The sequence below is a fragment of the Leguminivora glycinivorella genome, chromosome 21 (assembly GCF_023078275.1).
Source record: "Leguminivora glycinivorella isolate SPB_JAAS2020 chromosome 21, LegGlyc_1.1, whole genome shotgun sequence".
NCBI lineage: Eukaryota > Metazoa > Arthropoda > Insecta > Lepidoptera > Tortricidae > Leguminivora > Leguminivora glycinivorella.
Window position 1 is genome coordinate 1,073,998 of NC_062991.1, and position 25,179 is coordinate 1,099,176.

The window sequence follows — 25,179 nt, forward strand, 5'->3', positions numbered from 1 at the left end:
CGCAATTCGTTTCGTCTAAAATTTCCTAACACTTATCCTATAAATAGAGACCTAATTCTTAACCTTATCTAAAAACTTAAAAAACGTAAAAACTTATCCGTGAAAAAAATATAAACTATAATACTTCATATCCCGTTAAACCGGGTCGTCTTAAAAAAAAAAAAAAAAATATTTGGTTACTTTCTAAAAAAAACCTCCCGAGATCTTTAAATATAAAAATCGAACAATGAACACATTACAAACCGCTAATGAAATAGAACTACACCCGTAAGTATAAAGTATTACATACTGTGATAATAATTCTAAACGGCCACCTAATTATTGCTTCAAGAACAGCTGGCAAACCAGAATTGTCCATCACTAGTTCCTGTCTTCACTAAAGGCCTCGTCATTTGCCGGAGGCCGATGCGGAAATTGTCCGACGCGAGGCCAAAGGCCGGTACCAAAATTGTCCATCCACTTTTGACCTTACTTATCAGATCTCTGCTCGTTGAGGTTTTCGGCCTCATAATTTTTGCGAGGCCGAAGGTAACGGTACCTTCAGTACAGTTTTGTTACGTACCAAGTCACTTGTTTTGTCAGATCTCTGTTCGTTGAATGAAATGTTTATGAGGCCGCGCCAAGGCCGAAGGTACCGTGCCGAAGCTGTCCAGTCACTTCTTTTTACATGTCAGATCTCTGAGCGAGAGACTTCGGCCTCGCGCTTTATGAGGCTGAAGGTACCGTACCAAAACTGTCCAGTCACTTGTTTGACTTGTCAGATCTCAGCTCGTTGAGCAAGATATTTTGGCTTTATTTTCGAGGCTGGATGTACCGATTGTACCGTACCAAAACCGTCCAGTCACTTTTTGTTTTAGGCCTCGCGCTTTATCGGAGGCCTAAGGTACCGTACCAAAATGCCCAGTCACTAGTTTTTACTTGTCAGATCCGAGTTCGTTTAGTGGAATGTTTTCGGCCTCATACTCTATGGGAGTACCGTACCACAACTGTCGATAACTTGCCAACTGTTTACTTGTCAGATCTCTGTTCGTTAAGCGAGAGGTTTTCTGCCTCGTCCTTTATGTGGGAGGCCGAGGGCCGGTACCGGTCCTCGGGGCGAGGGTAGTCGTCGTACGGGCTGGTGTCACCGGAGCGGTTGCTTGAAGACTCCTTGGTGGAGTTGGTGTAGTCTGGAAATAATAAAAAGTTCTTGTTACTACTACATTATATTTTCTCCTACCGATCCGTGAGGTTTTTATAAGAATATTTATAAGAGTTTTGACTCACGGTTATTTTCATTAGACTTATATTGACCGGGATATAGACCGTGATTACCTTTTTGATTTTTGTCGAGCTCCCGATATTCCGATCAGTTTTCGGTGGACCGTGATCATGATGCATGTAACTCCGTCGAAATATCGGGAGCTCGACAAAAGTCAAAAAGGTAATCACGGTCTATATCCCGTCAATATAAGTCTAAAGAATATTTATAATCTGGCGAAATTCAATATAAATTATTTGCACGTTAACTCCAAAACTCAAAAGTCAATACAGAATGTATGCTATCTAATTATTATTTTCAGAAAAATAATTATGCATAGTTTATTTTTCCCCATGACAAACTTTAATTAGATGATAAATGTTTAATCCAAAATCATGATGATGATAATGATGAATCAATCATTAAATACAAAAAAAAACGTTCCTTTTTTTTGCATTAAATTCATGTGTTCGTTTTGCGAAAACTGACTTAAATGACAACGCTTGCAACATTTTTAAAGTTATAAGCCGAGATCGGATTTTTGTGCGTCATCTCATACTAAAAGTCATTAAAATGACGTAAGTCACTAAAAATGTCGCAAATCCGTCCGATCTCTGGTTATAAGCAAAGCAAGTTTAGTAGGAAAATAGCCTACCCCGCTGACCCTTGGTTAATAAGTCATGCATACGTCAAACTTAATAATTCGTTAGAATCCTGGAAACATTATACAATTATTTTACCTTTGTTAGAGTAGTCGGAAGCCTGCATCTCATTCTTGAGAGCGTAAATGTTAGGTTTGATGTCCTGGTCGGCGCCGCTCAGGTCCTCGGCCTTCACTTCGTGCGAGCCGCTGCTGCCGTAGCCATTCAGCATGGACGGCCGGCTGCAAATATCAGTATTAAAATTAGATCATCCATCATTGGCCTATAAGTATGTAGGTATAGGTATGTAGGTTTAAAAGAAAAAAAATAGTACGCGGAAGAAGTGATACTTCGTAACATAACCTTAAAAACATTCTGTCAAGTGACTGTCACTGTTTTAAATATTTGACATTGCTAATTGCTCAAATTGTTGAAATTGTTGACTATGGGATATGGGTTAAATTGTGGCGTAGGCGAGAGGCTGGCAACCTGTCACTGCAATGTCACAGTTTTCGTTTTCTTTCAACCCCTTATTTGCCAAGAGTGGCACTGAAGCTTTAGTAGTTTCATGTGTTCTGCCTACCCCTTTATGGGATACAGGCGTGATTGTATCCCAAGTAACAATTTCTGGTCCTATAGTGGTCGCGAGCACCAAATTAAATCACATTAAATGGTCCTATAAATAGTCTATATTGGTACTGTAGAGCCGATTTGGCGCAATTATGCAGCCATTTAGTGATATAATAGGGCTATAGCAGTATCATACGTGACGTTTAAGGTCTACAATGGTGATGTGATGATGACTATTGTGCTAATTTGTTGACATAGAGGACACAGTAACGCTATTATAGTATCAATTTATGCTATAGTAGCATTTGAGATTCCGTTAAGTATACAGGTTTTTTGTTCTGTAATAGCAGTTGCCGTCCCTTTTAATGCGAATGAATGAAATTTCTAAAATAATTTAATGTGTGTAATATTTAACAAAAACTGTTCTAAACGAGGAACTTTATGAAAAGTGGCGTGTGAACTTGTGAAGTTTAGTGTCAATCAAAATAATTTGGATTTCGTATAATTCCATCATTACTGCAAAAAGGTATGCGATGGAAATTTTACCGTTAAAAGAATATTAGTTTAATGGAGTATTTTAAGCGCGCCCTCGATTTATACCTGTTTTGAATAAAATAAATAAATATAATTTAATACAATAAAATTATTGGCACCATAGTTTCTACTATGGATCCAAGAAGTAAAACATACGCTTTTATAGTTCGACTATGTCACTTATCATACGCATTCACTGCCATAAGCCCGCCATTGTGGATTTAATTAGGGTTGCATGAGACTTTAACTATGATCCAGTTTAACTTATAAGTTCTTTATATAGAAAACAATACTTGTTTTCAATGTTTTACTATAGAAAGATCTTCTAAACAGTTTTTTTTTTATAAAACATATAGTAAACTCAGCTATAACGCTATTGTGTTTTAAAAGAGATACCGAAACCATTATTCCACAGTTCTGTGATATAAAAGAGTAATTGTGACGTATACGGCGATGAGATATAAAAGGCATTAGAAAACGACTATTAACGCTTTTCAAAGCTATATAAACGTATCCTGAAAACTTCATTATACAGCAAAATAGCTCTATAATGGTATTCATATCACTACTACAGTGTTAAATACTGTAGCAGTGTTTTCCAAAGCCACTATATCCCAAAATAGTGGTATAGTTAGGTTTTAATTTCTGTTAAAATACGACTACTAAAAATACTATAAGCGGCTTGTTGGGAACCTTAATAGCGCAAATTGATAGCATAACCGTGATTCCTATCACTATTATACAATAATATTGTTCTTTAGTAGATTATTTGATCCTGTTATAGACCAGGCCTATAGCGGCTCTATAAAATGGTGATATAAACGTTTACATCACTTCCTAATAACACCTTTTAGCTGTATAACACAACAACTATAGCGGCTTGTCGGGAACCTTAATAGCGTAAATTGATTGCATAACAGTGATTGCTAACACCATTATATAATAATATTGTTCTATAGTAGTCATATTTGATCCTGTTATAGACCAGGCCTATAGCGGCTCTATAAAATGGTGATATAAACGTTTACATCAGTTCCTAATAACACCTTTTAGCTGTATAACGCAACAACTATAGCGGCTTGTCGGGAACCTTAATAGCGCAAATTGATTGCGTAACAGTGATTTCTAACACCATTATATAATAATATTGTTATATAGTAGTCATATTTGATCCTGTTATAGACCAGGCCTATAGCGGCTCTATAAAATGGTGATATAAACGTTTACATCACTTCCTAATAACACCTTTTAGCTGTATAACGCAACAACTATAGCGGCTTGTCGGGAACCTTAATAGCGCAAATTGATTGCATAACAGTGATTTCTAACACCATTATATAATAATATTGTTTTATAGTAGTCATATTTGATCCTGTTATAGACCAGGCCTATAGCGGCTCTATAAAATGGTGATATAAACGTTTACATCACTTCCTAATAACACCTTTTAGCTGTATAACGCAACAACTATAGCGGCTTGTCGGGAACCTTAATAGCGCAAATTGATTGCATAGCAGTGATTCCTAACACTATTATACAATAATATAGATCTATAGTAGTCATATTTGATCCTGTTATAGACCAGGCCTATAGCGGCTCTATAAAATGGTGATATAAACGTTTACATCACTTCCTAATAACACCTTTTAGCGGTATAAGCTTATAGAGCTAAAAGGTGTTACTGGAGGCTTTTATACGACAAGCGGTCACGCCGAAAACCTTTATACGACATCTATAGTAGCTTTTGGCGTCGAAAACCAAAATTATAGCACTAAAATGTTACTTGGGATGTATGTATGTATGTTGAAACAAAAAAAAAAACAAACTGATGAAATACGAACGGAAGTTCAAGAGTTTCACTTTAAAAATTGGCATATTTCTGGCTAGCATTTTTTCAAAATTCAAAGGCAACATTGAGCGTTAAAGGTTTAACGCTGTCAGTTAGAAGGCACATTCAGAAGTTTCAATTAAAAATTATACCTCAGAAACTGAAATTAAATCCTTTCCTACTGTGTCTATAGGTTGCTAGTTCATATGCGGCTCGAAGGACCAATTACAACAAATTGTTAAAAGCCCACAATGAAAATCGTTTGAAATTATGGTAAATACAATTTTTCGACTGAAAATTGGTATAAACCTCGACAATTTCTTAAGTGTCAGCAAGAATGAAATACACAAAGGTGAAATTTCATTATGTATGTGGATCGTTGACATTGTGAATTATTAATATATTTTTAGGATTCCGTACCAACACGGTATGTCTGTACCTGTTAGTCTCATTACTAAATGTGTCGAAAATTACTTATCCTATTGTTTTTTTTTCTATTTAAGAACATAGTCGCCTCCTAAAACTAGATATAAATGGCCTAGTGCCCTACTTGTTTATTTCAAGTTTATTTTCAAACTGACGTCAAGATTGAATTTTGAATTTCTGTTACCCCGAGGATCATCATCCTCCTTCCGTTATCCCGGCATTTGCCACGGCTCATGGGAGCCTGGGGTCCGCTTTGACAACTAATGCCAAGATTTGGCGTAGGCACTAGTTTTTACGAAAGCGACTGCCATCTGACCTTCCAACCCGAAGGGTAAACTAGACCTTATTGGAATTAGTACGGTTTCCTCACGATGTTTTCCTTCACCGAAAAGCGACTGGCAAATATCAAATGACATTTCGCACATAAATTCCGAAAAACTCATTGGTGCGAGCCGGGGTTCGAACCCGCGACCTCCGGAACGAAAGTCGCACGTACTTACCGCTGGGCTACCAGCGCTTCTGCTGGGCTACCAGCGCTTTTGCTGGGCTACCAGCGCTTCTCCATATCCGTTACCCCGAGGATAAGAAGCTAATATTATCAAACAATTTCCAACTTACCTGTAGTCATCGTGGGACGAAGGATATTCTTCCGCCCCCTGCATGATGTGATCTTCGCTCGACATGTATGACAGGTTGCATTCCTCCATCATACCCTGAAATAAAACGAATACATTCAATAAATAAAAATAAATAAATATTGGTGACACCTTACACAGATCAACACAGATCCCTAAGGTTGTCTGGTAGAGATCGCTTTTTAGCGATAAGACCGCCTGTTGTTACCTGCTTCTTAATACGTTTTGTTTTTGTACTGAATCTCATTGTCAATAAGTGGTGTACAATAAAGTATATATTATTATTATTATTATTTGTCTGTCTTTTCCATATCTCGGGACCATGGGGTCCCGGACCTTTGGGAGGCATGCGTGGGGCCGAAGCCAACAGCACAGAGGCCCTTTTAGACATTTTAATCTAAAGGCAAGGGATACATTACAATTATTATTATTATATTTCCTTTATTTATTTTGCTTCTTAGGTTAAGCTTTTTATAATATGAATATAAAAGTAAAATACAAAAACACATACAAAACAATATAAAAAAACATATAAACACATTATAAAAAACCTAACCTAGGGTGCCGCCAGCAGCAGGGCAGGGCCCAAGCTGCCGGTGGTTAGGGCTGCAGAGAGAGGAACCGTCGGACTATCCGCGCCGTGTCCAAGATCACCGCCTTCTGCATCTGGCCCTTGATCCAGCCACCTAGCGAGAGTCTCTTAAGATGTTGATCGAGACTCTTCGCTATGAGACCGTTCGCTGAAACGACTATCGGAACAATGATCGTTGAATCAACATCCCACATGGCGGTTATCTCGTGAGCCAAGTCTAGGTACTTACTGGACTTGTCCTTCTCGGCTTTCACGAGATTCTCATCATGGGGGATGGTGATGTCAACGAGCACGGCCCGGCGTTGCGGTCGATCTATTATCACAATGTCAGGCTTATTGGCTACAATAGTCCTGTCAGTGATAATAGATCGATCCCAATAGAGCGTGGCACGACCATTTTCAAGAACTGGCGCAGGCAAGTACTTGTAGTACGGTACTTCGCGGTCCACAAGGCCGTATTGAAGAGCAAGTTGCTGGTGAATAATCCTGGCTACGAGATTATGTCTGTGCAGGTACTCGCCGTTAGCAAGATGAGAACAACCGGAAATGATATGCCTGAGTGACTCTCCGGGACGGCGGCATGCCCGACAAATGTCGACCGTACCGTCCTTCAGGATATATTTTATTTATTATTATTATTATTATCAACTTAGCCACAAACTAAACAAAGATTGTACTATGGGTGCTAAGTGACGATATACATACTTAAATAGATAAATACATACTTATATAAAATATCCATGACTTAGGAACAAATATCTGTGCTCGTCACACAAATAATTGCCCTTACCGGGATTCGAACCTATATCCCGGCATTTGCCACGGCTCATGGGAGCCTGGGGTTCGCTTTGACAACTAATCCCAAGATTTGGCGTAGGCACTAGTTTTACGAAAGCGACTGCCGTCTGACCTTCCAACCCGAAGGGCAACTAGGCCTTATTGAAGTTAGTCCGGTTTCCTTCACCGAAAAGCGACTGGCAAATTTCAAATGACATTTCGAACATAAATTCCGAAAAACTCATTGGAACGAGCCGGGATTCGAACCCGCGACCCCCGGATTGAAAATATATATATTTAAAATATACTACACAAAAATATACCTGAAGATTCCGTTTGAGAGCTTCACTGTAGCCATGAGGGCTGGTCATCATCGGAGGACTCTGTGCTCCCATGAACCTGTCAAATTAACAACAAATGAAATGCTAGTCCTTACCACTTCAACATTAAAAAAAAGTATGATCAATTTCAAGATTTCTTAATTTTTCTTTTAATATTTTTAATGATTTGACGGATTCAAAAATAAAAATGTAAATAAAACATTACCCCCGGCCACATTAGACCTCTTCTTTTATACCTAAATGATGATAAAATCATCACGCTACTACAATTTACACGAGTGTATGGTGTAAATGTGTACAATGTGTAGTGTCAAATTTTGAATCAAAAATCCAATTCGTCTGTAACAGTGGTGTGTGTTGATGTGTGTGTGTGTGTCAGAAAGATAAATAGAATAAAATGGAAAGATAAAAAGTTAAAAAAGGCAAGCTTATGAGAAAAGAGAAAAATGTTAAATAACATGCGACAAAGATGCAAAAGCGTAAGAAGCCAAGACAGACAGGCTAGTACAAAATTGGGATATACATGCTGATGACAAAATGGAATCAAGAGAAGTTTAAGATCTCTACAATCTTACTTGGGTATCCAACGACGATCCTTCTTACAATTCATCTTACAACATGCATATCGAGACAAACATCGTTTTCATACATAATTCAGTAATGGTAGTCGATAAAATTAAAAATATCAGAAATTACAATAGCAACATATGGATTAAAGCTAATATTAGACCAGTCACAATACCGTGATGTTAAAATCTATAGCAAAACAATCGGTTATAGCTTTGCACTCTAGGAGTCTAATAATTTTCTTATGTGCTTACAATTCGTCATTTCCATTTAAAAGTAACACTTTTCTGACTCTTACTTTTTTGCTGTTAGAACTTCAAGGATATTACATTTCATAATTATTATTACCGAATATGCGCTAGTTTCTACCGAGGTAGAATTTAGAGAATTAGAAGTGTGAGCACATAATTGTATTAATTTTAACTATAATATTTTGAAACACGTAGTGGTTCTAGTAACATTCTAACATATTGATTAATCTAAAGCTTTAGATACAGTGATACACTTTACAAAATTGTCAGAAACATCGAACTAGATTAAAATCAAAAATTATCACAGCTACTATTTTACATGATAATTTTCGATTATTTATACACACGTATACTTTTTGGACGCGATCGCCCAACGATTCGGACATTTCAATATTTTTACAAAGAAAATCAAAATTTACAACATTGCATTTACATTTTTACAACAGCTCAAAATGATTTAATTTACATTCAAATCATTATAGTCTTTGAGTTTTAGCTTTTTTCTAAATTATTCAAAACTTATTGGATTCAGCAATTGAATTTCAGTTACAACGAAAGGTATCAATTTAATTTTTATCGGGAATATAGTCATCAACATCATCTCCAATTTGGCCATCATGATCCTTGATGGAGCTGAACATTCCTTTGTATCCTGGCCAAGATTTATGAGGCACTGAGCCTGTATAGTATTTGCTTACAAAATTGCTGTATCCAGACAAAGAAAAAAGCTATCCCTATCCCGTTCGTTGGACGGTCGCAGCTCGATGCGGTCGCGTCCTTACTGTGCGGGCGGGTTCGGTCCCGGGGCTGGCTCGTACTTCCTCGGCCGTCCTCGGCTCAGGTGCCGACGTTTCACGAACTCAGCGTCGTCCACCATCCAGAAGGATCCGAAGTCGTCTTCGTACCGCACGAAACATTTGTGCAATGAGAGGTTCGTCCGGATCGCGTTCTACAAGTCAACCCGATTAGTAGCTGACATATCCCACACAATAAACTTATAAGAGTACAACATAACGCTTCCATCGTCAAGGAGATTGACGATGGAAACGCGTCAGATCGTCGTGGAGAAACGATTGTCATGCAGGATGGCCCAGAGGTCCCAAGGACAGGAGAGGTTAATAGGCAAGCGAGAAATGTTACCACCGTTGCGCTGAAACCCACGAACACACACAAATAACAAGTCCTAAATACAGAAGTACATGACCTCACACTTCGTAGCAATATAACCGATGATGAAACTGATCATAAAGAAGAAGAAAATATTACAAACAAGGAAATTGAAGAAATCATTTGTTCAGAAGCGAAGTGGTTACAAATTCACAAATTTAATGATTACAGTTTTAATATGTCTATCGGTTATAAGGCTACTTACAATCATGATTCAAAATAAACTACACAAAAATTACAAATCCAAATCTGAAACGAGACCAAACGTTTATTTACACAAAAAGAGTTAAGTATCTCTAGGTTAGATAGAAAATATTTAGAAGATTAAAATGTTAGAATCCAAAAATTGTGGAGTGTTCCAAATGTGGTTATTGTGTCAAATGTCTGATGTAGATATGAGTATAATGTGTATCATAAGTAATTTAGGATTTATCACTTTGTTTCTTAAACTTTGTTAGTATTGTTATTTTGCACCTTATGATGAAATATCATCTAGTTAGTGTATAAACTCATGACTGTCAAAATTAATATAGTCATTTTGTAGAGCAGGTATATCTGAATAACATTTTACATTTATACAAGTGCCTTCGTAATCTTGTATTTTTGCAATTTCAATACATTCTGTGTAAAGTATTGTTCGAAACTCTTATTTTTAAGTAGCTCGAAGGAGATGTGATTTTATGCAATTTAGAACAAACATTTAGTTATTTTACAAATTCAGTTATAACTTTCATATGTCCAGGTGTATGAGTGTAAGATGTTTCTTTTTGTGTATTATCTTTTAGTCCCAGTGTGTCTGCGTATGTATGTTCTGTAAAATGTACGACGGTGTCTGTGTATGTGTCCATTGTCACTTTGTATTCCATAAGCGTATCAGTGTAATAAATGTTTATTGAGTGAATACACTCAATAAACATTTATTACACTGATACGTTTTTGTATCAGAAAAGTATGTGTGAAAAGTATAGATCATGTTATAGTCTAATGTTTTGTAAGTGTTCATCTCATGAGTCAGTGAAAAGAGTAAATTTTGCGTCAAAGTGAAATGTTAGTGATGAAATCTATGAATAGAATATCTGTTAAAAGTGTATTAGACAAGTTTATTGTTGTCTGTGTATCTGTCGGTAGCATAGTATGAAGTGAACTGTATAAAATGTAATTTGTCTTGGTATCTTGAAATATGTTTAGGTATGTGTGGGTATATTGTAATAAGTCAGTCTAGTGTTTGAGTTGTTGTAAAACTCTTTGTTAGTATAATTATCTGAATAAAATGGAATGTGTGGTATGTTGAGTGTGATTATTAGTGTATTTTGTTGTCTTGTGTCGTAGAGTTCAGTTAATGTCGTTGGTATCATTTAGAATCTGTTAGTGTCCTTTAGTGTTTCTTGGTGTCTTTAAGTGTCCTTTGTTATCATTCTGTGCCTTCTAGCGTAGTTACTTTTGGTATCTGTTAGTGTCGCTTGGTGTATTTTGGTGTAATTTTGTGATTGTATTGTCTAAGGGTGTCTTTTAGTGTCGTTTGGTGTTTTTGATGTAGTTGTAGTTGTAGTGTCTATTCGTGTCATTTAGTTAAGTTATGAATATTTTGGTAAAATTTGTATCTTGTAGCAGTGTACTACTTAGCGGTGAATTCCACTTCGTCTTCGGTCTACACTGCTGCCTTCAGGATTACTAGTCTTATTGTGTCTATAAGTGTTCTTTAGTTCTTTTGTGTCTTTTTGTGTCTTTTAGTGTCGTTTAGTGTCTTTCAGTATCCTTTAGCATCATTTTGTGTCTTTTAGTCTTTTAGTGTCTTTGAGTGTCTTTTAACATATTTTAGTGTTATTTAGTATCTTTGAGTGTCGGTTAGTGTTATTTAGTGTGCTTGATCTTTTAGTATCTTTTGGTGTCTTTTAGTTATGAAATGTGTAATATTTTGTAAAATGTGTATTTTGTAGCAGTGTAAAGAATCGGCCTGCAGCGGGGTCCGTACCCCTGGTGCACTGGCGGCGCGTGCGCCCGCTGCGGCCGGCGCTTGTAGAACTACACTTTGTCCACGGTCCGCTCCTTCACGAATACTAGTCTTATTGTGGAACTTTGTCTGTTAATGTATTTTTGTTTCGTTTAGTGTATTTAAATGTCTTTCGGTGGTGTTTTATGCCTATTGGTGTCTTTAGGTGTACTTTAGTGTCTATTAGTGTACTTATTTTGATGTATTTTGCTGTCTAGTGTATTTTTATGTCTTTGGTGATGTGATGTGGTTGATGTGTTTAGATGTTTTTTTGTATCTGTATGTCTTTTAGATGTCTGTAAATATCTTTTGGTATTTTTGTGTCTTTTAGTGTCGATAAGTAATGTGACGTGTAAGATTAGGTAAAATGTGTATCTTGTAGCAGTGTAAAGAATCGGTCTGCAGCGGGGTCCGTACCCCTGGTGCACTGGCGGCGCGTGCGCCCGCTGCGGCCGGCGCTTGTAGAACTCCACTTCGTCCACGGTCCACACCGCTCCCTTCACGTTCTCCACACGCATGAAGCATTTGTGCAGCGACAGGTTGTGACGTACGGCGTTCTGTTGTACTATACTAGTCTTTATTTGGTCGAGGATATAGCTAAAGATGGTGCTTTAGTGATTTGACAACCCTTTGTGCAAAATTGAAAAGTCTATTGTTAGTTTCGTTCGAAATGTATACACGCGTTTTGTAAGAAATATTTTTTCTTTTGATTTATATGTCGAAATCATTAAAACACCTAGTCAATTTTATAGTTAACATCATTTTATAGTCAACTATAATAACAGTTATAAAGTACACAATATAGTATTAAATTATAATATTCACGTTCACCAGAATTTCTGTTTGTTACGTTAACTATAAGTTTATAATTTAAAATGAAATTTTGGTGAAAATAAATAAATACACATAATACTTACGTAAAAACTACAAATACCTGTTGTCCCTAATCGTCAGGAATTATTAATAATATTAGTTCTTTTAATTACAATGTTATAAATTATAATAAAATTAAATATTTTATCACTCAAAATTAAAATGACTGCATAATCTTTTCTTTGACTAGTTTTTTATTATTAATATCAAACTAAGTATTGTTTTCTTTTCGAAAAGTAAATGAATAGGAATCTACAACGTACCTTCCACGTAGCAGCATTGCGTCGGAAGTAGCAGAAGGTTGACTGGAACCAATTGTAGATCTCATTGAGGGTCAGCTGCTTATCTGGAGACTCTATAATGGCCTGAAATCATTAATATTTGCATAATGAAAAATAATCCTGTAGTTAAGCTTAAGGCCCTAAGTACGGACCTTGTGGTACACCACACGGAAATATAAAACAAAGTTCGTTTTCAATTAAAGTGTGCAACTTATAATTTCTTATATGATTAGTTTTAGTTAAAATACTAAAATAATTTGTCTATTCATGGAATTAAATCACGGAGTTCAAAGACAATTTAAACTTTAATAAGTCAAAAGCTTATCTAAGGACCAACCTGTCGAATCAGCGAAGCATATGTGAACGGAGGCCGAACGTCTGCGCTTTTATAAAATTCGCGGTTGCGTTGGATTTCTGAAAAATAGGAATTAATTTGTATAACTTAAATTGTTATAACTACCAAAAAAATCAGTAGATTTTAAACCAACAGTGTTTACGTCACTTATTGTATAATATTGTAAATTCAAATGAACTGTCAAACATAATCTAAAAAGCTGCAACTATTTACTATTATGCTAAAAATTCAATGTAGTTTTATTAAGAGATTATTGAGAATCGTATGTAACTTCTAAGCATATAAAATATTTTCTAAGAAATAAAAATACATTCGGTTTATAAAACATGCTTTCCAAGCATTACAGCTGTTTCTAAAACAGAAAACGAAACAAACAATGATTACCTAAAGACTGAAATTGTAATACTGTTTTACCTTGTTGCACATCTAATCCAGCTCTTTCGAGCATATATGGAAGACCTTACAGAAAAAATGGGTTTCATTGAATTCAAGTAGCACTGTGCTAATCTTACGGAAAATAACGTCTTAGGAATTAGACCTATCCAAAGCAATGATGATATTACATTCGTAGATACCGTGACATGAACTTTAACGTCCAGAAACTTTGAATTTGGAAATAATATTTTTGAAAGAATATTGAATGAAACATCCCCTCTAAAAGATATCTAGATTGGGAGTCAAATGGATTTCTTTGAAAAACAAATATGTAGCGGCATGAACAAAATAAACATTGTTGGAAACTTACCACCCGCAATAGCCACACCAGATTTGTCGGAGACTCGGCGACGCACTGGTCCGGGTGATGTGCCTTCATTGGGTGCTCCTGAAATGGCAGAACACTCTAATAATGATCGTACTCATATTTATGAATTACTTGCTAAATACAGTTGTATATTCTTTGGCGAGACAAATAAATATAAAGGAGGCAGATTTCAATGCTGATTACAACAAAATTTCAACATGACTTCGTTCCGTGCTGGATATTATTAAGTGGAAGATTAGAGCTGCAAGGGAAAAAGATGTTAATGCAACGAGTACTAACCATGAGGATGTTTCGGCTGATGATGACTAGAGTCCTTAACAGCATGCAGACGTCCATGAGTATGTTCTGGCTAGTGGTAGCTTGAGTCCAGATAGTCCCAATTTTGCAGCCACTAATATAGAAGGATTTTGAAGCAACTAGAGAGATGTCAATGCTACAAACCATGAGGATGCTTATGCAGATGTAGACCATAATGGCCGTCAAACGGTCACATTTTTTATTCAGCTGTTGATAACATAAGAGGTAGTTTGGAGCTGCAGTGGAAAAAAGATGTCAATACTACTAACCATGAGGATGTTTCGGCTGATGATGACTAGAGTCCCTAGCAGCATGCAGGTGTCTCATCATGGCCGCCAGACGGTCTCTCTCGCGACGCAGCTGCAACTCCAGCTGAGCCACCACCTGCATCTGCACGCGGGCCTGCGCGGCTGATCTGTCGTCGAGGGTGTGAGCTGCTTCCAGGTGCCTAGATTACCAAAGATAATATTATTAAATGCCCAGAATAAATGCAGTATTTGAATGTAAATTTAAGTAGGAAATTAATGCCAGGTACTCGTACATACATAGCAAGTAGTGTTGGATTAACCAAAAGACATTTTACAAAAGCTATACAGTTGTAAAAGTTTTAGATATTTGGAAGAAGTAGGTACACTGAAATCGTAGAAAGTCAGCAAGAAGTCATCGGTCTAGGACTGTTTAGAACATCAAACTGTTTAGATCAGGCAAAGCTAAATTACTAAAGTGAATGGTGTAGTGTCGAATAAACATCAAGAACATAGTGTTGATTAAAATTTAAAGTAACAATTAACTAATGTCAACTAATCAATCCCAATAATTTCCTCTTTACATTATAGTATGAGTAATAAATAAGAGAGGTCCTTAGTATACATACTTGAGGAACGCCTGATAGTCGTCAGCCAGCGCGTCACAGCCGGGCCACTTGCATACTCCGCGCCCGAACAGCGGGTGTTCTTCCATCTCGCTCCCCCATAGCATGAGACCTGCATAACATTATCAGATTCAGTGACTTATTTTCTAAAAATCGAGAATTTTCGAGGGTAGTTACTAATAGTGTCATTGATTTTAATAAATTGTTATTTTCAGCACCAGGACCATTCATTCATAACTGCTTGAAAATTCGAAAATAGTCGGAGCACATACATATTTAAAACTAAATCTCAATAGTCAGTTGTAGATTTTAAAAAGGCTTTTGATAAAGTTTGACTTTTATACTGAGTAGCGTAACAAATCATGTGATTTTTAGAAAAAAACAGTCATGAAAGGCAGTCTATTGAGAAAACCCTAGGTAGTTCATTATGAAGGATACGATACGAGTACTACGGGGTAAAATTTGAAATTGAGTCCAAACCTGGAGGAGCATTAGGCGGCACGGAGAGGGGCCCGTGCATGAGGTACTGGCGCTGTACAGCTTGCAGCTGCTGCACCAGCTGTTGCTGCTGCGCGCCGAGCTGCTGTTGAAGGGAACCTGAGGATATAGGAGTATTTTTACCACTTTCTATCATGTCTATTATACAGAACAGTTTTGCTCTGAGAAGTTTAGATTTTTTTTAATACCACGTCGGTGGCAAACAGTGATACGATCTGCCTGATGGAAAGCGGTCACCGTAACCTATGGACACCTGCAACTCAGGGAAAACTCAGAAACTTGTGCACTGCTTTTTTGAAGAACCTCATACTGTAGTTTATCGGAAATACCTCGGCAGGGAGCTCATTACACAGCCGGAGCGTTCGCGGGAGGAAATTACTCTGAAACCGCACGCTGCGCGACCATTTACTTAGGTTGCAAGGTGTGTGGATGAGCGCCTTGTCGATAGCGAGTGGTGCGATGATGGAAAGTGAACGTTGGTATCATGTCAAACAGTTCTTCAGATAAGAAGACATTTTCGTCAGAAGACAATTGAGACATTTATTTGATCAGTTGTTTATTAGCACCAATCGTTTCAGCTATCGATTGGTAAGTATGTTTGTTTTCTTAAGAGAAAGTTATTTTGGAAAAGCGTTTTGATATTAATCATCCTAATGTAATGATGCGGTAATGCCAATGTAAGATATCCTTGGGAATAAAGACCAATGATGAGTTATCCATATACTTCTTACCAGGGGAAGCATCAGGAGGCGGCAGATGAGACTGTGACAGCAGGTTCAGGTTTATCTGGTCTTGCAGCCGGGATTGTTCCAGCTGACGCTTGGCTGCCTCCGAGGATAAGTGCTGTTCGGAAAAAAGAATAAGATAGAATTGATGATAATCTTACGGAAAACAAAAGCACATAGCCTCAATAGTTGACGTGAAACGTGGTGTGACTACCGCTATTACGTTCGGCCTTCGGTTGAGATTTACGTAGGGCAGAAGTCAGTAAATCAGTGCTCAAATAGGTACATTCATACTGGTAGAGAATGCCTTAAGGCATTATATCCACCATTTGTACTTATTTTTTTATGTGCAATAAAGAATAAATAAATAAATAATGCTGGTGAAGTGAAGAGTGTTTTTACTTATACCAAATCGGTGGAAAATAGGCATACGGTCCGCCTGATAGAAAGCGGTCACCGTAACCTATGGACTGAATCTAGAGTGTGCTGAACCAGTGGGATACTCCAGGTCTGACGTCTTCAGATTCCTCTAGGACACAACAGCAAAGCTCCAGCACAATACCAATTACTTACTCACCTTAACCTATAATATGTAGGTAGGTACCTACTAATTGTCTGTGCAGTTGAGCTGAATGATGCATTTGCACCACGCATAAATATCTTACATACAATGTCACAGTTTCGTTTTCTTTCAAACCCTTCTTTGCCAAGATTGGCACTGAAACTTGAGTAGTTTCATGTGCTCTGCCTACCCCTTCATGGGATACAGGCGTGATTGTATGAATGTATGTATGTATAAACTTCTTACAAGTGTCTGTGGCGCATCTTAGTTCTTAAGGTTTTTGAATTTTTATTGATGATATAAATAAAAACAAAAGTCCTCACCTGCTTCTGCATATGATGCTGGTGGAACAGCCGCTGCTTCATGAGCGCCTGGAGCTGCGAGTGCTGGTCGAGGAGCTGCATGGCCAGCAGGTCTGGCGCGACCAGCGGCAGCGGGGAGCGCGCGCCAGCAGTGCTGCCGGCTGGGGAGACGGGGGCTGGTGAGGAGTGGGCTGACCCAGCTGTTGGGGAGGTTGGGGCTGACGCCTGCGAAAAGAATTGTAGGTTATTTTTTGGCTTACCTGTTGGTACTTACTTTTCAATGACCAACTAATATTTCGTCACTACTTTAAAAAAATCTCGTATCTCACGCTGGTCCTCAAAGTTAAAACGCAGTAAGTCTATGTGCATCCCATACATACTTACTACAATTTTCTTTTCATTGACAGACGAAGATACAAGTTTTTTTTAAAGTAGTGACGATTTACATCGTGCCTTGAAAGTTGAAACCAAACATTGAAAATTAAACAGATGGGAAATAGCTCTAGAAAAAGACTTGTTACATTGTAGCACTAGTAAATAGTTCATTCAATGTCCTTTTTCGTATAACTATAACTAACTAATATGGCTCTGCGATCCAAAGAGAATCCTAGCCTTCAAAACGAGAGCACGCCACTTATCCCGATCCTGCGCAGCTTCCTGCCAATTATCGGCTTGTAGCTGACACAGATCCGCCATCACACTGTCTCCCAGCGGTATCTGGGCCGACCCGCCGGGCGGCCACCAGTTGATCTTCCCAGATACGCCCTCTTAGCAACCCGATCCTCTCCCATTCTTATGACAAGATTTAAATAAGTACAATCAGAGAGCATATAAGTATATCCTTGAGCTCATCAAGCAAGCAAGCTTCATCAAGAGTGCCTGAGTACAAATCCTTAGCCGGCCCAGAATACGAGTGAAGCCACAGCGTTAGAGTGAAGCCACTGCTTTTCCTCGCCACAATTATGTTGGTGGTGGCTTTATTAGTGGTATACGTACCCGTGCAAGAGCGAGAGGCTCATGGTCTCGGGGGTGAGGCGCGGCGCGGGGCGAGCTGCGCCGACGCCGCCGCGCCGCTTCGCCGCCCCACCTGCCGGACTCCTCTCTGAAACAACATCACACGTCACATTTGGAACAGCTTCTATGGTCCTATCGTCTATGGCCAAAGCATTGTAGAGTCCGTGACAATGTGGCTTATTGACTTATTCTATTATACCTTGGTAGTCTAAAAATAGTCTAGAAAAAAAAAACAGTCCATGAATCGCTGACAGTATAGACCTGTTTAATGACGAACTCGAGACCAATATTTGCAATATAGGTAGTCCATACCAGAGCATTTCTTTTTTTGCAATTTTTTTATTTTGATTTTTTTAGGGAATTTTAGGTCAATTGTACTCAGAATCACGAGTACTTTTCAATCTCACTGGGAGACAGAATTTCCATACACTTTTGTCACTTTACCCCACACAACATGTATGGAAAATGGTAACAAAATAAGAAAAAATCGTATGGTACAATTTTTTTTACTACTAGGATTGAAAAGGCTAGTAATTCTAAGTAGAAATAGCATTTTTTTTTCAAAAATATCACACTTCATAAAAGTGGCAAAAAAAAAAATGCTCTTTTAGAAAACATATAGGTAATTAATTTAAATACGGTTGTACTCACGTTATTATCGCTATTGCTGCGATATGTTTCACGAAACACACACGAACGTTTGTCTCACGAAAGTTTAACGTGTATAACATATATAGGTAGTCCATATCAACGATATGCAACAGCATAATTTTATTAATCTTTAAAATGTAATTAGGAAAAGCACAGAATATACAAACCTGTCCAAACAGCGGTCCAGCTCGAAAGAGTTTAGTAGCGGCGGCTTCGCGGCGCCCGGGTTCGAGTTCAGTGCCGGCTCGGGACCCTAAGGACAACAGACATACATAAATAAATGACCCAAAACTTAAATCCATACTAATATTATAAATGGGAAAGTGTGTGTGTCTGTTTGTTTGTCCGTCTTTCACGGCAAAACGGAAAGACGAATTGACGTGATTTTATAAGTGGAAATAGTTGAAGGGATGGAGAGTGACATAGGCTACTTTTTGTCTCTTTCTAACGCGAGTGAAGCCGCAGGTAGAAGCTAGTATGTTATATATTTAATTAATAAAACGAATGGATTTTTTAACTCTTGTCAACCATGTGTTATGTGTGTCATGTCATTTTTCCACTACCCAAAGGTTGCCTGGAAGAGATCGCTCTTTAGCGATAAGGCCGTCTGTTGTTTACATCTGTAATAAAATTTATTGTAGTGTGTACCTAATGTACATTTCTGAGGTTGTGCAAATGTGCAATAAATTGAATTTGTTTGTATTGTATTGTATTGTATTGTTCGTGTTCATGGACACTAGGGCAATAATAAGTAAGTACTAACTTATAGTGTATTGCTAGAGTGTCATAGAAAGTAAGTATGTAAACAATGAGGTATAGCAACTTGCTTATAACTCTTATAAGAATGAATAACACAGGCCTCTATTCTAAACATCATTCGACTTCTGAACTCAGCTATGAAATGATGTCATGCCTTGTTTACACTATTTAATTTACACAATACGTCAGTATTATAAACATTAGTAACTATAATATATTTGTTTTAGCTTATACAGCGTTGTAACTAAAATTGGTTGTGTGCTTTGCTAAAAAACTTTAGTGTTTGTGGTTAGTTTGAACGCCTACATTGAGTAAGTAAATGATTTTAGACTAGATACGAGTATGAGTACATTGTAACACATAATAATTTCAAAGTTGGTTTCCCGATAACAAAAATCTAGTAGGAACTTTCAAGCATATAGGATAAGCGGGAAGCTTAGAAAGGTTAGACGTATTTTAATAACAGGATATGAATTTGATCTGGTTTTGTTATGGATAATTATGAGCTGTTGGAGAAAAGAGTGACGTTACTATTTTGAAAGAAAAATAGAATTGACACTAAAATATCATATTCCGTAATATTCAGACCGAATAGATAATATCAACTGGTATCTCTTACAATCAAGCATAATATCTATTCAAGTCTCTTTTTGGCATTAGGTTGGTTTCCTCAAGATATGTATTTTTCAGTACAGATGGTGTTTTTTTACGCACTAGTGCGAGAAGTGGTTCATTATATGCCAGGTCAAAACTTCGGAGCTCATCTGTACTGAAAAACGTCGTACGATACACGTGCGAACAGGAAATTCGTAACTCATGTCGATTTAAAACAAACCCTTCGGTCGTTTTTAATTTATCGCCACTCGTTTCGAACTTCCTTTTTTACGCAATTGTATCGTAATGTGTCTGTTTCACCGTCGATAAAATGAGGAAAATCCCTTTCTTCCAAAAGATAGTACCTATGTTTCTTTTCCATTCACCTTATAGCTAAATTTTTAAAATTTATTTTTTATTGCTCCACCGCTTTTATACTATGAAATATTTAGAGCACCCTGTAGAGCGATTAAGCATAAAATATGTATAAAAATTTACTTTTTTCACACATATACATACATATAATCACACCTGTATCCCATAAAGGAGTAGGCAGAGCACATGAACTACTAAGTTTCAGTGCCACTCTTGGCAAAAAGGGGTTGAAAGAAATCCAAATTGTGACATTGCAGTGACAGGTTGCCAGCCTCTCGCCTACGCCACAATTTAACCCATATCCCACAGTCGACTTCTACGACACCCACAGGAAGAAAGGGGGTGGTGAAATTCTTAACCCGTCACCACACGGTTTCACATTCTGAATGTAGATTATCGCTTAAAGTTTATGTAACTAACACAAAAACAAAAATGAAATTTCTTACTTAATTATCGCGATAATTATCATCGTCACAAAACTGGCAGTGAGTTAATTTTAGTTAACAACTTACGCTGATTGGGGGGTCCTAAATCCTGAAAATGCCCCTGCGACCGATACTATCCATACTAATATTATAAATGGGAAAGTGTGTGTGTCTGTTTGTTTGTCCGTCTTTCACGGTAAAACGGAGCGACGAGTCGACGTGATTTTTTAAGTAGAGATAGTTGAAGGGATGGAGAGTGGCATAGGCTACTTTTTGTCTCTTTCTAACGCGAGCGAAGTCGTGGGCAAAAGCTAGTTTTTTATACATACATACATACAATCACGCCTGTATCCCATAAAGGGGTAGGCAGAACACATGAAACTACTAAAGCTTCAGTGCCACTCTTGGCAAATAAGGGGTTTTTTATATAAAGGAAAACTGGATTTGCTTTGCTGGAGCAGTCGCTATGATCACCTAAGCCACGGAGGCCTGCTGAATGCTTGCGAACTTTCCCCTTAATTACCGATCCGATATCCGATGGAGGACCGATATCCCATACATTTAAGCCGCCATCTTTGATTTGATTTGTGCCTGTGTGGTGACAGGTTAAGAAATTCACCACCCCCTTTCTTCCCGTGGGTGTCGTAGAAGGCGACTACGGGATATGGATTAAATTGTGGTGTAGGCGAGAGGCTGGCAACCTGTCACTGCAATGCCACAGTTTCGTTTTCTTTTAACCCCTTATTTGCCAAGAGTGGCCCTGAAGTTTTAGTAGTTTCATGTGCTCTGCCTACCCCTTTATGGGATACAGGCGTGATTGTATGTATGTATGTATCTTTAATTTTTGCGTTTGAAATCCTTCCGACATCCGATATCGGATCGGATAATGTGAAAACGCACTTAGTATGTTAGTGTGCGTCAAAACGTAGAAGCTAAATTTGACCCACTTCCCGGTTTCCGAATGAGCTGAAATTTTGCACACATATGTAAATCACGTGACAATGCAATATTATGGTATCATGATCTGATGATGGAGCAGAAAGGGGGTCATAGGAACTCTGTTATGAAACGCCGTATCCCCATAGAGTAAGGGGTTTTTAGAAACGTCTCGGATGACTGTTGAAAGAAAGGTACAGTCGGCGATAAAAGCTTGTGCCATAAATGAAATTTTTGCAAAATCTTATTCCTCCTTAGAAAGCATCCATGTAATGACAAAACTAATTGAATCCACGATCGATCCCTTTTAATTACGGACGAGAGCCTCAGAACCTTTCTCATTTAGACGGCAAACTTTCACGACGAGCTACGACGAATTATGATTACAACCTATAGGAGAAAATTAAAACTGAAGCGAATTTTCAAAGAAAATTACTGGCTGAAATAAATGCGCTGATATTTGAAAAGAAACATAGTCCGGCTCTGTCGCATCAATACGCAAGAGCGATAGGGATAGATATCTACTATCGTTTCGTTTCGTGAGCGTTTCGTGAGCGTTTGTGCCATTCGGCTAGGCACCCAGATGGCCCTCCGAAGATTTGACTTGACAAAAAATGAACCGTGTGTTCAGTAATTTAGTGGTTTGGTATGTTTAGAGAGTTTGCGACGCCACTAATGACAGAAAGCAATTTACATATCATCATCATCCTCCTTGCGTTATCCCGGCATTTGCCACAGCTCATGGGAGCCTGGGGTCCGCTTTGACAACTAATCCCAAGATTTGGCGTAGGCACTAGTTTTACGAAAGCGACTGCCATCTGACCTTCCAACCCGAAGGGTAACTAGACCTTATTGGAATTAGTCCGGTTTGCTCACGATGTTTTCCTTCACCGAAAAGCGACTGGCAAGTAATAAGTTCCGAAAAACTGGTGCGAGCCGAGGTTCGAACCCGCGACCTCCGGAACGATAATTATAATTTTTAATTTAAACAAATAAATCGTGAAAAAATCCACGACTAGTCACATGTTTATAACACGTGACATTTTTAAAAACAAACAAATTGTTGCTTACCAAGTGTTTACATATACACATACTTACACCAAATATGAACTGTGACACGTTTGTGTATGTATGCGTATGTACCACGTACATAACGTCGCTGAGTAAATAAAGCGTTTCGCGTGATGTAATCGCGATGTTATTATAAAATAAGGCATGTTGCCAAAACAAACTATAGACGGTCAACCAAATCTTGGCACTAAAGAACCTAACCACAAAATATTTTTTTTGAAAAAAACCCGGACATACTGGACCGATTTTCATGAAACACACAGTCCCGATTAATTCAGATTTCAAACAAAAAGAACAAAATCTAAATCAGTGCATCCGTTCGGGAACTACGATACTACAGACAGACACACACACACACAGAGACAGACAGACAGACACGTCAAACTTATAATATATATAACAAAGGGGGTTAAAAAGGCGCGAAGAGGTCTCACAATGTCTAACAAGAAGAGTTTGCTTCTGTATGTTCGTAATTGTAACTGAGCGTTTTTACAACAAAGAGTTTAACTACTACTACTTAGTCACCGATAGACGAGGCAGGAATCGAACCCGTTACTTCAGCTAACATGGCTACTTTTTTTTTATATACTATATAAATAAATAAAAATATATTGGGGACACCTTACACAGATCAACCTAGTCCCAAACTAAGCAAAGATACTATGGATGCTAAGCGACGATATACATACTTAAATAGATAAATACATACTTATATACATAGAAGGTGGTGACGGGTTAAGAATTTCACCACCCCTTTCTTCCCGTGGGTGTCGTAAAGGCGACTATGGGATATGGGTTAAATTGTGGCGTAGGCGAGAGGCTGGGGAACCTGTCACTGCAATGTCACAGTTTCGTTTTCTTTCAACCCCTTATTTGCCAAAGTGGCCCTGAAGCTTAAGTAGTTTAATGTGCTCTGCCTACCCCTTATACATACTTAGGCGTATTGATGTAATGTATGTATGTATATACATAGAAAACATGCATGACTCAGAAACAAATATCTGTGCTCATCACAAAATAAATAAAAATTTTAAAAATTGGTCTTAATGCCTTTTAATCGAAAAAACAAAAAACATTGCAGTTTTTTATTGAGCCTCATGAACCTGAATTTCCCGCTGCTGTTATTAGCATATATTATATGCTCTGAGGTTTGACATTTTTCGATTGTGTGCTTTATCTAAAACTTTGTTGTCCAACTGTCGTATCGAATATCAACTTCATTTATAACACTACGTTTCCGATCCAAATCAGGCTATCTTATATCTATCTGAGTTCGAATCGAACTGAAATCTGCACCACTAAATACGCTATATTACGTAAATCTAATATTTTTGTTTAGTATTAGCATAGGAAAATAATAATTAATTTTATTTTCTATTTTGTTATGGGACTATTAGGCTGAGGCGTTTAGAGCCGGCGTAGTTTTATTTGATATAAGCGCATAGTAAATATTTCATTTCATTTCATATGATAGTAGTAGCTATTAAATTTAGATACAACCAACAAAATTATAACCCCATTTTTATCAAAACAATATCTCCGCACAGTGGTGCCTTGTAAACAAACCGAGACAAAATATCCAATATTATTGTTTTTCCACAGTAAACTGCCATTGTTGTTTCAGTATAAATAAAAATAATTTACATTCAAACGTTTACATCTGTTATGTTTGTTTGGGCAAAATAAAACAGTACTTATAAGTAAACATTTTGAAGAAAGGATTCGAGGAGTATTTAATTATCTTTTATTTATGATTTCAGTTCAAAGTTCTAATGACGTGTTTTAAGAATAGTTATTTGTTATACAAGGGGGCAAAGTTGTATTTTAACGCCGAGTGTGGAATTGAAAAACGAGCAAGTGAAAGGATTCTATAGTTGAACCACGAGCGAAGCGAGTGGTTCGAGAATATAATCCTAAACTTGCGAGTTTTTTAACACACGAGAAGTAAAATACATTTGCACCCGAGTGTAACATAAAACTTTTCTCCTCACTATAGCGAGGAAACTACAACGCAAAAAATGCGTTTATCACTGCTTCCAGTAGTTCCACAGGTGGTAAATCATCTTTATTACTAGATTCACCTACTTTTATCAGTTTTAAAGCAGTTAACTTGACTTTATTCAAGGTCAAATTACTTTACCCACTAGTGGATAAAATGCGTTTTTACCCGCTGGTATTAAAGGACAAAACACGTGTTTCTGAGCTAGTGAGGGGAAAAAGATGTTATTTTGATAATTTTTAGTAAGAGGTTTGACATTATGGTATTTT

At 37.6% G+C, this 25,179-nt stretch overlaps 1 protein-coding gene across 4 annotated transcripts in view; it reads right to left on the reverse strand.

Moving 5' to 3' along the window:
- Positions 1-350: 350 nt before the first annotated feature.
- Positions 351-25,179, reverse strand: part of LOC125237416 (forkhead box protein P1-like) — a 92,907-nt gene continuing 68,078 nt past the window's right edge. For 3 of the 4 annotated variants that reach the window (XM_048144468.1, XM_048144466.1, XM_048144467.1), the window contains 15 exons: positions 18,919-19,004; positions 18,083-18,188; positions 17,108-17,311; positions 16,229-16,340; positions 15,480-15,596; positions 15,003-15,111; positions 14,398-14,576; positions 13,814-13,891; positions 13,051-13,127; positions 12,696-12,797; positions 11,977-12,116; positions 7,567-7,642; positions 5,858-5,952; positions 1,981-2,123; positions 351-1,169 (listed from right to left, as the gene is read on the reverse strand). In XM_048144468.1, the coding sequence (XP_048000425.1) occupies positions 1,009-1,169; positions 1,981-2,123; positions 5,858-5,952; positions 7,567-7,642; positions 11,977-12,116; positions 12,696-12,797; positions 13,051-13,127; positions 13,814-13,891; positions 14,398-14,576; positions 15,003-15,111; positions 15,480-15,596; positions 16,229-16,340; positions 17,108-17,311; positions 18,083-18,188; positions 18,919-19,004 (1,785 nt within the window). In that variant the 3' untranslated portion in view covers positions 351-1,008. Of the gene's footprint in view, positions 1,170-1,980; positions 2,124-5,857; positions 5,953-7,566; positions 7,643-9,184; positions 9,352-11,976; positions 12,117-12,695; positions 12,798-13,050; positions 13,128-13,813; positions 13,892-14,397; positions 14,577-15,002; positions 15,112-15,479; positions 15,597-16,228; positions 16,341-17,107; positions 17,312-18,082; positions 18,189-18,918; positions 19,005-25,179 lie in introns of all 4 variants that reach the window. The other variant, XM_048144469.1, reaches the window with a different exon arrangement.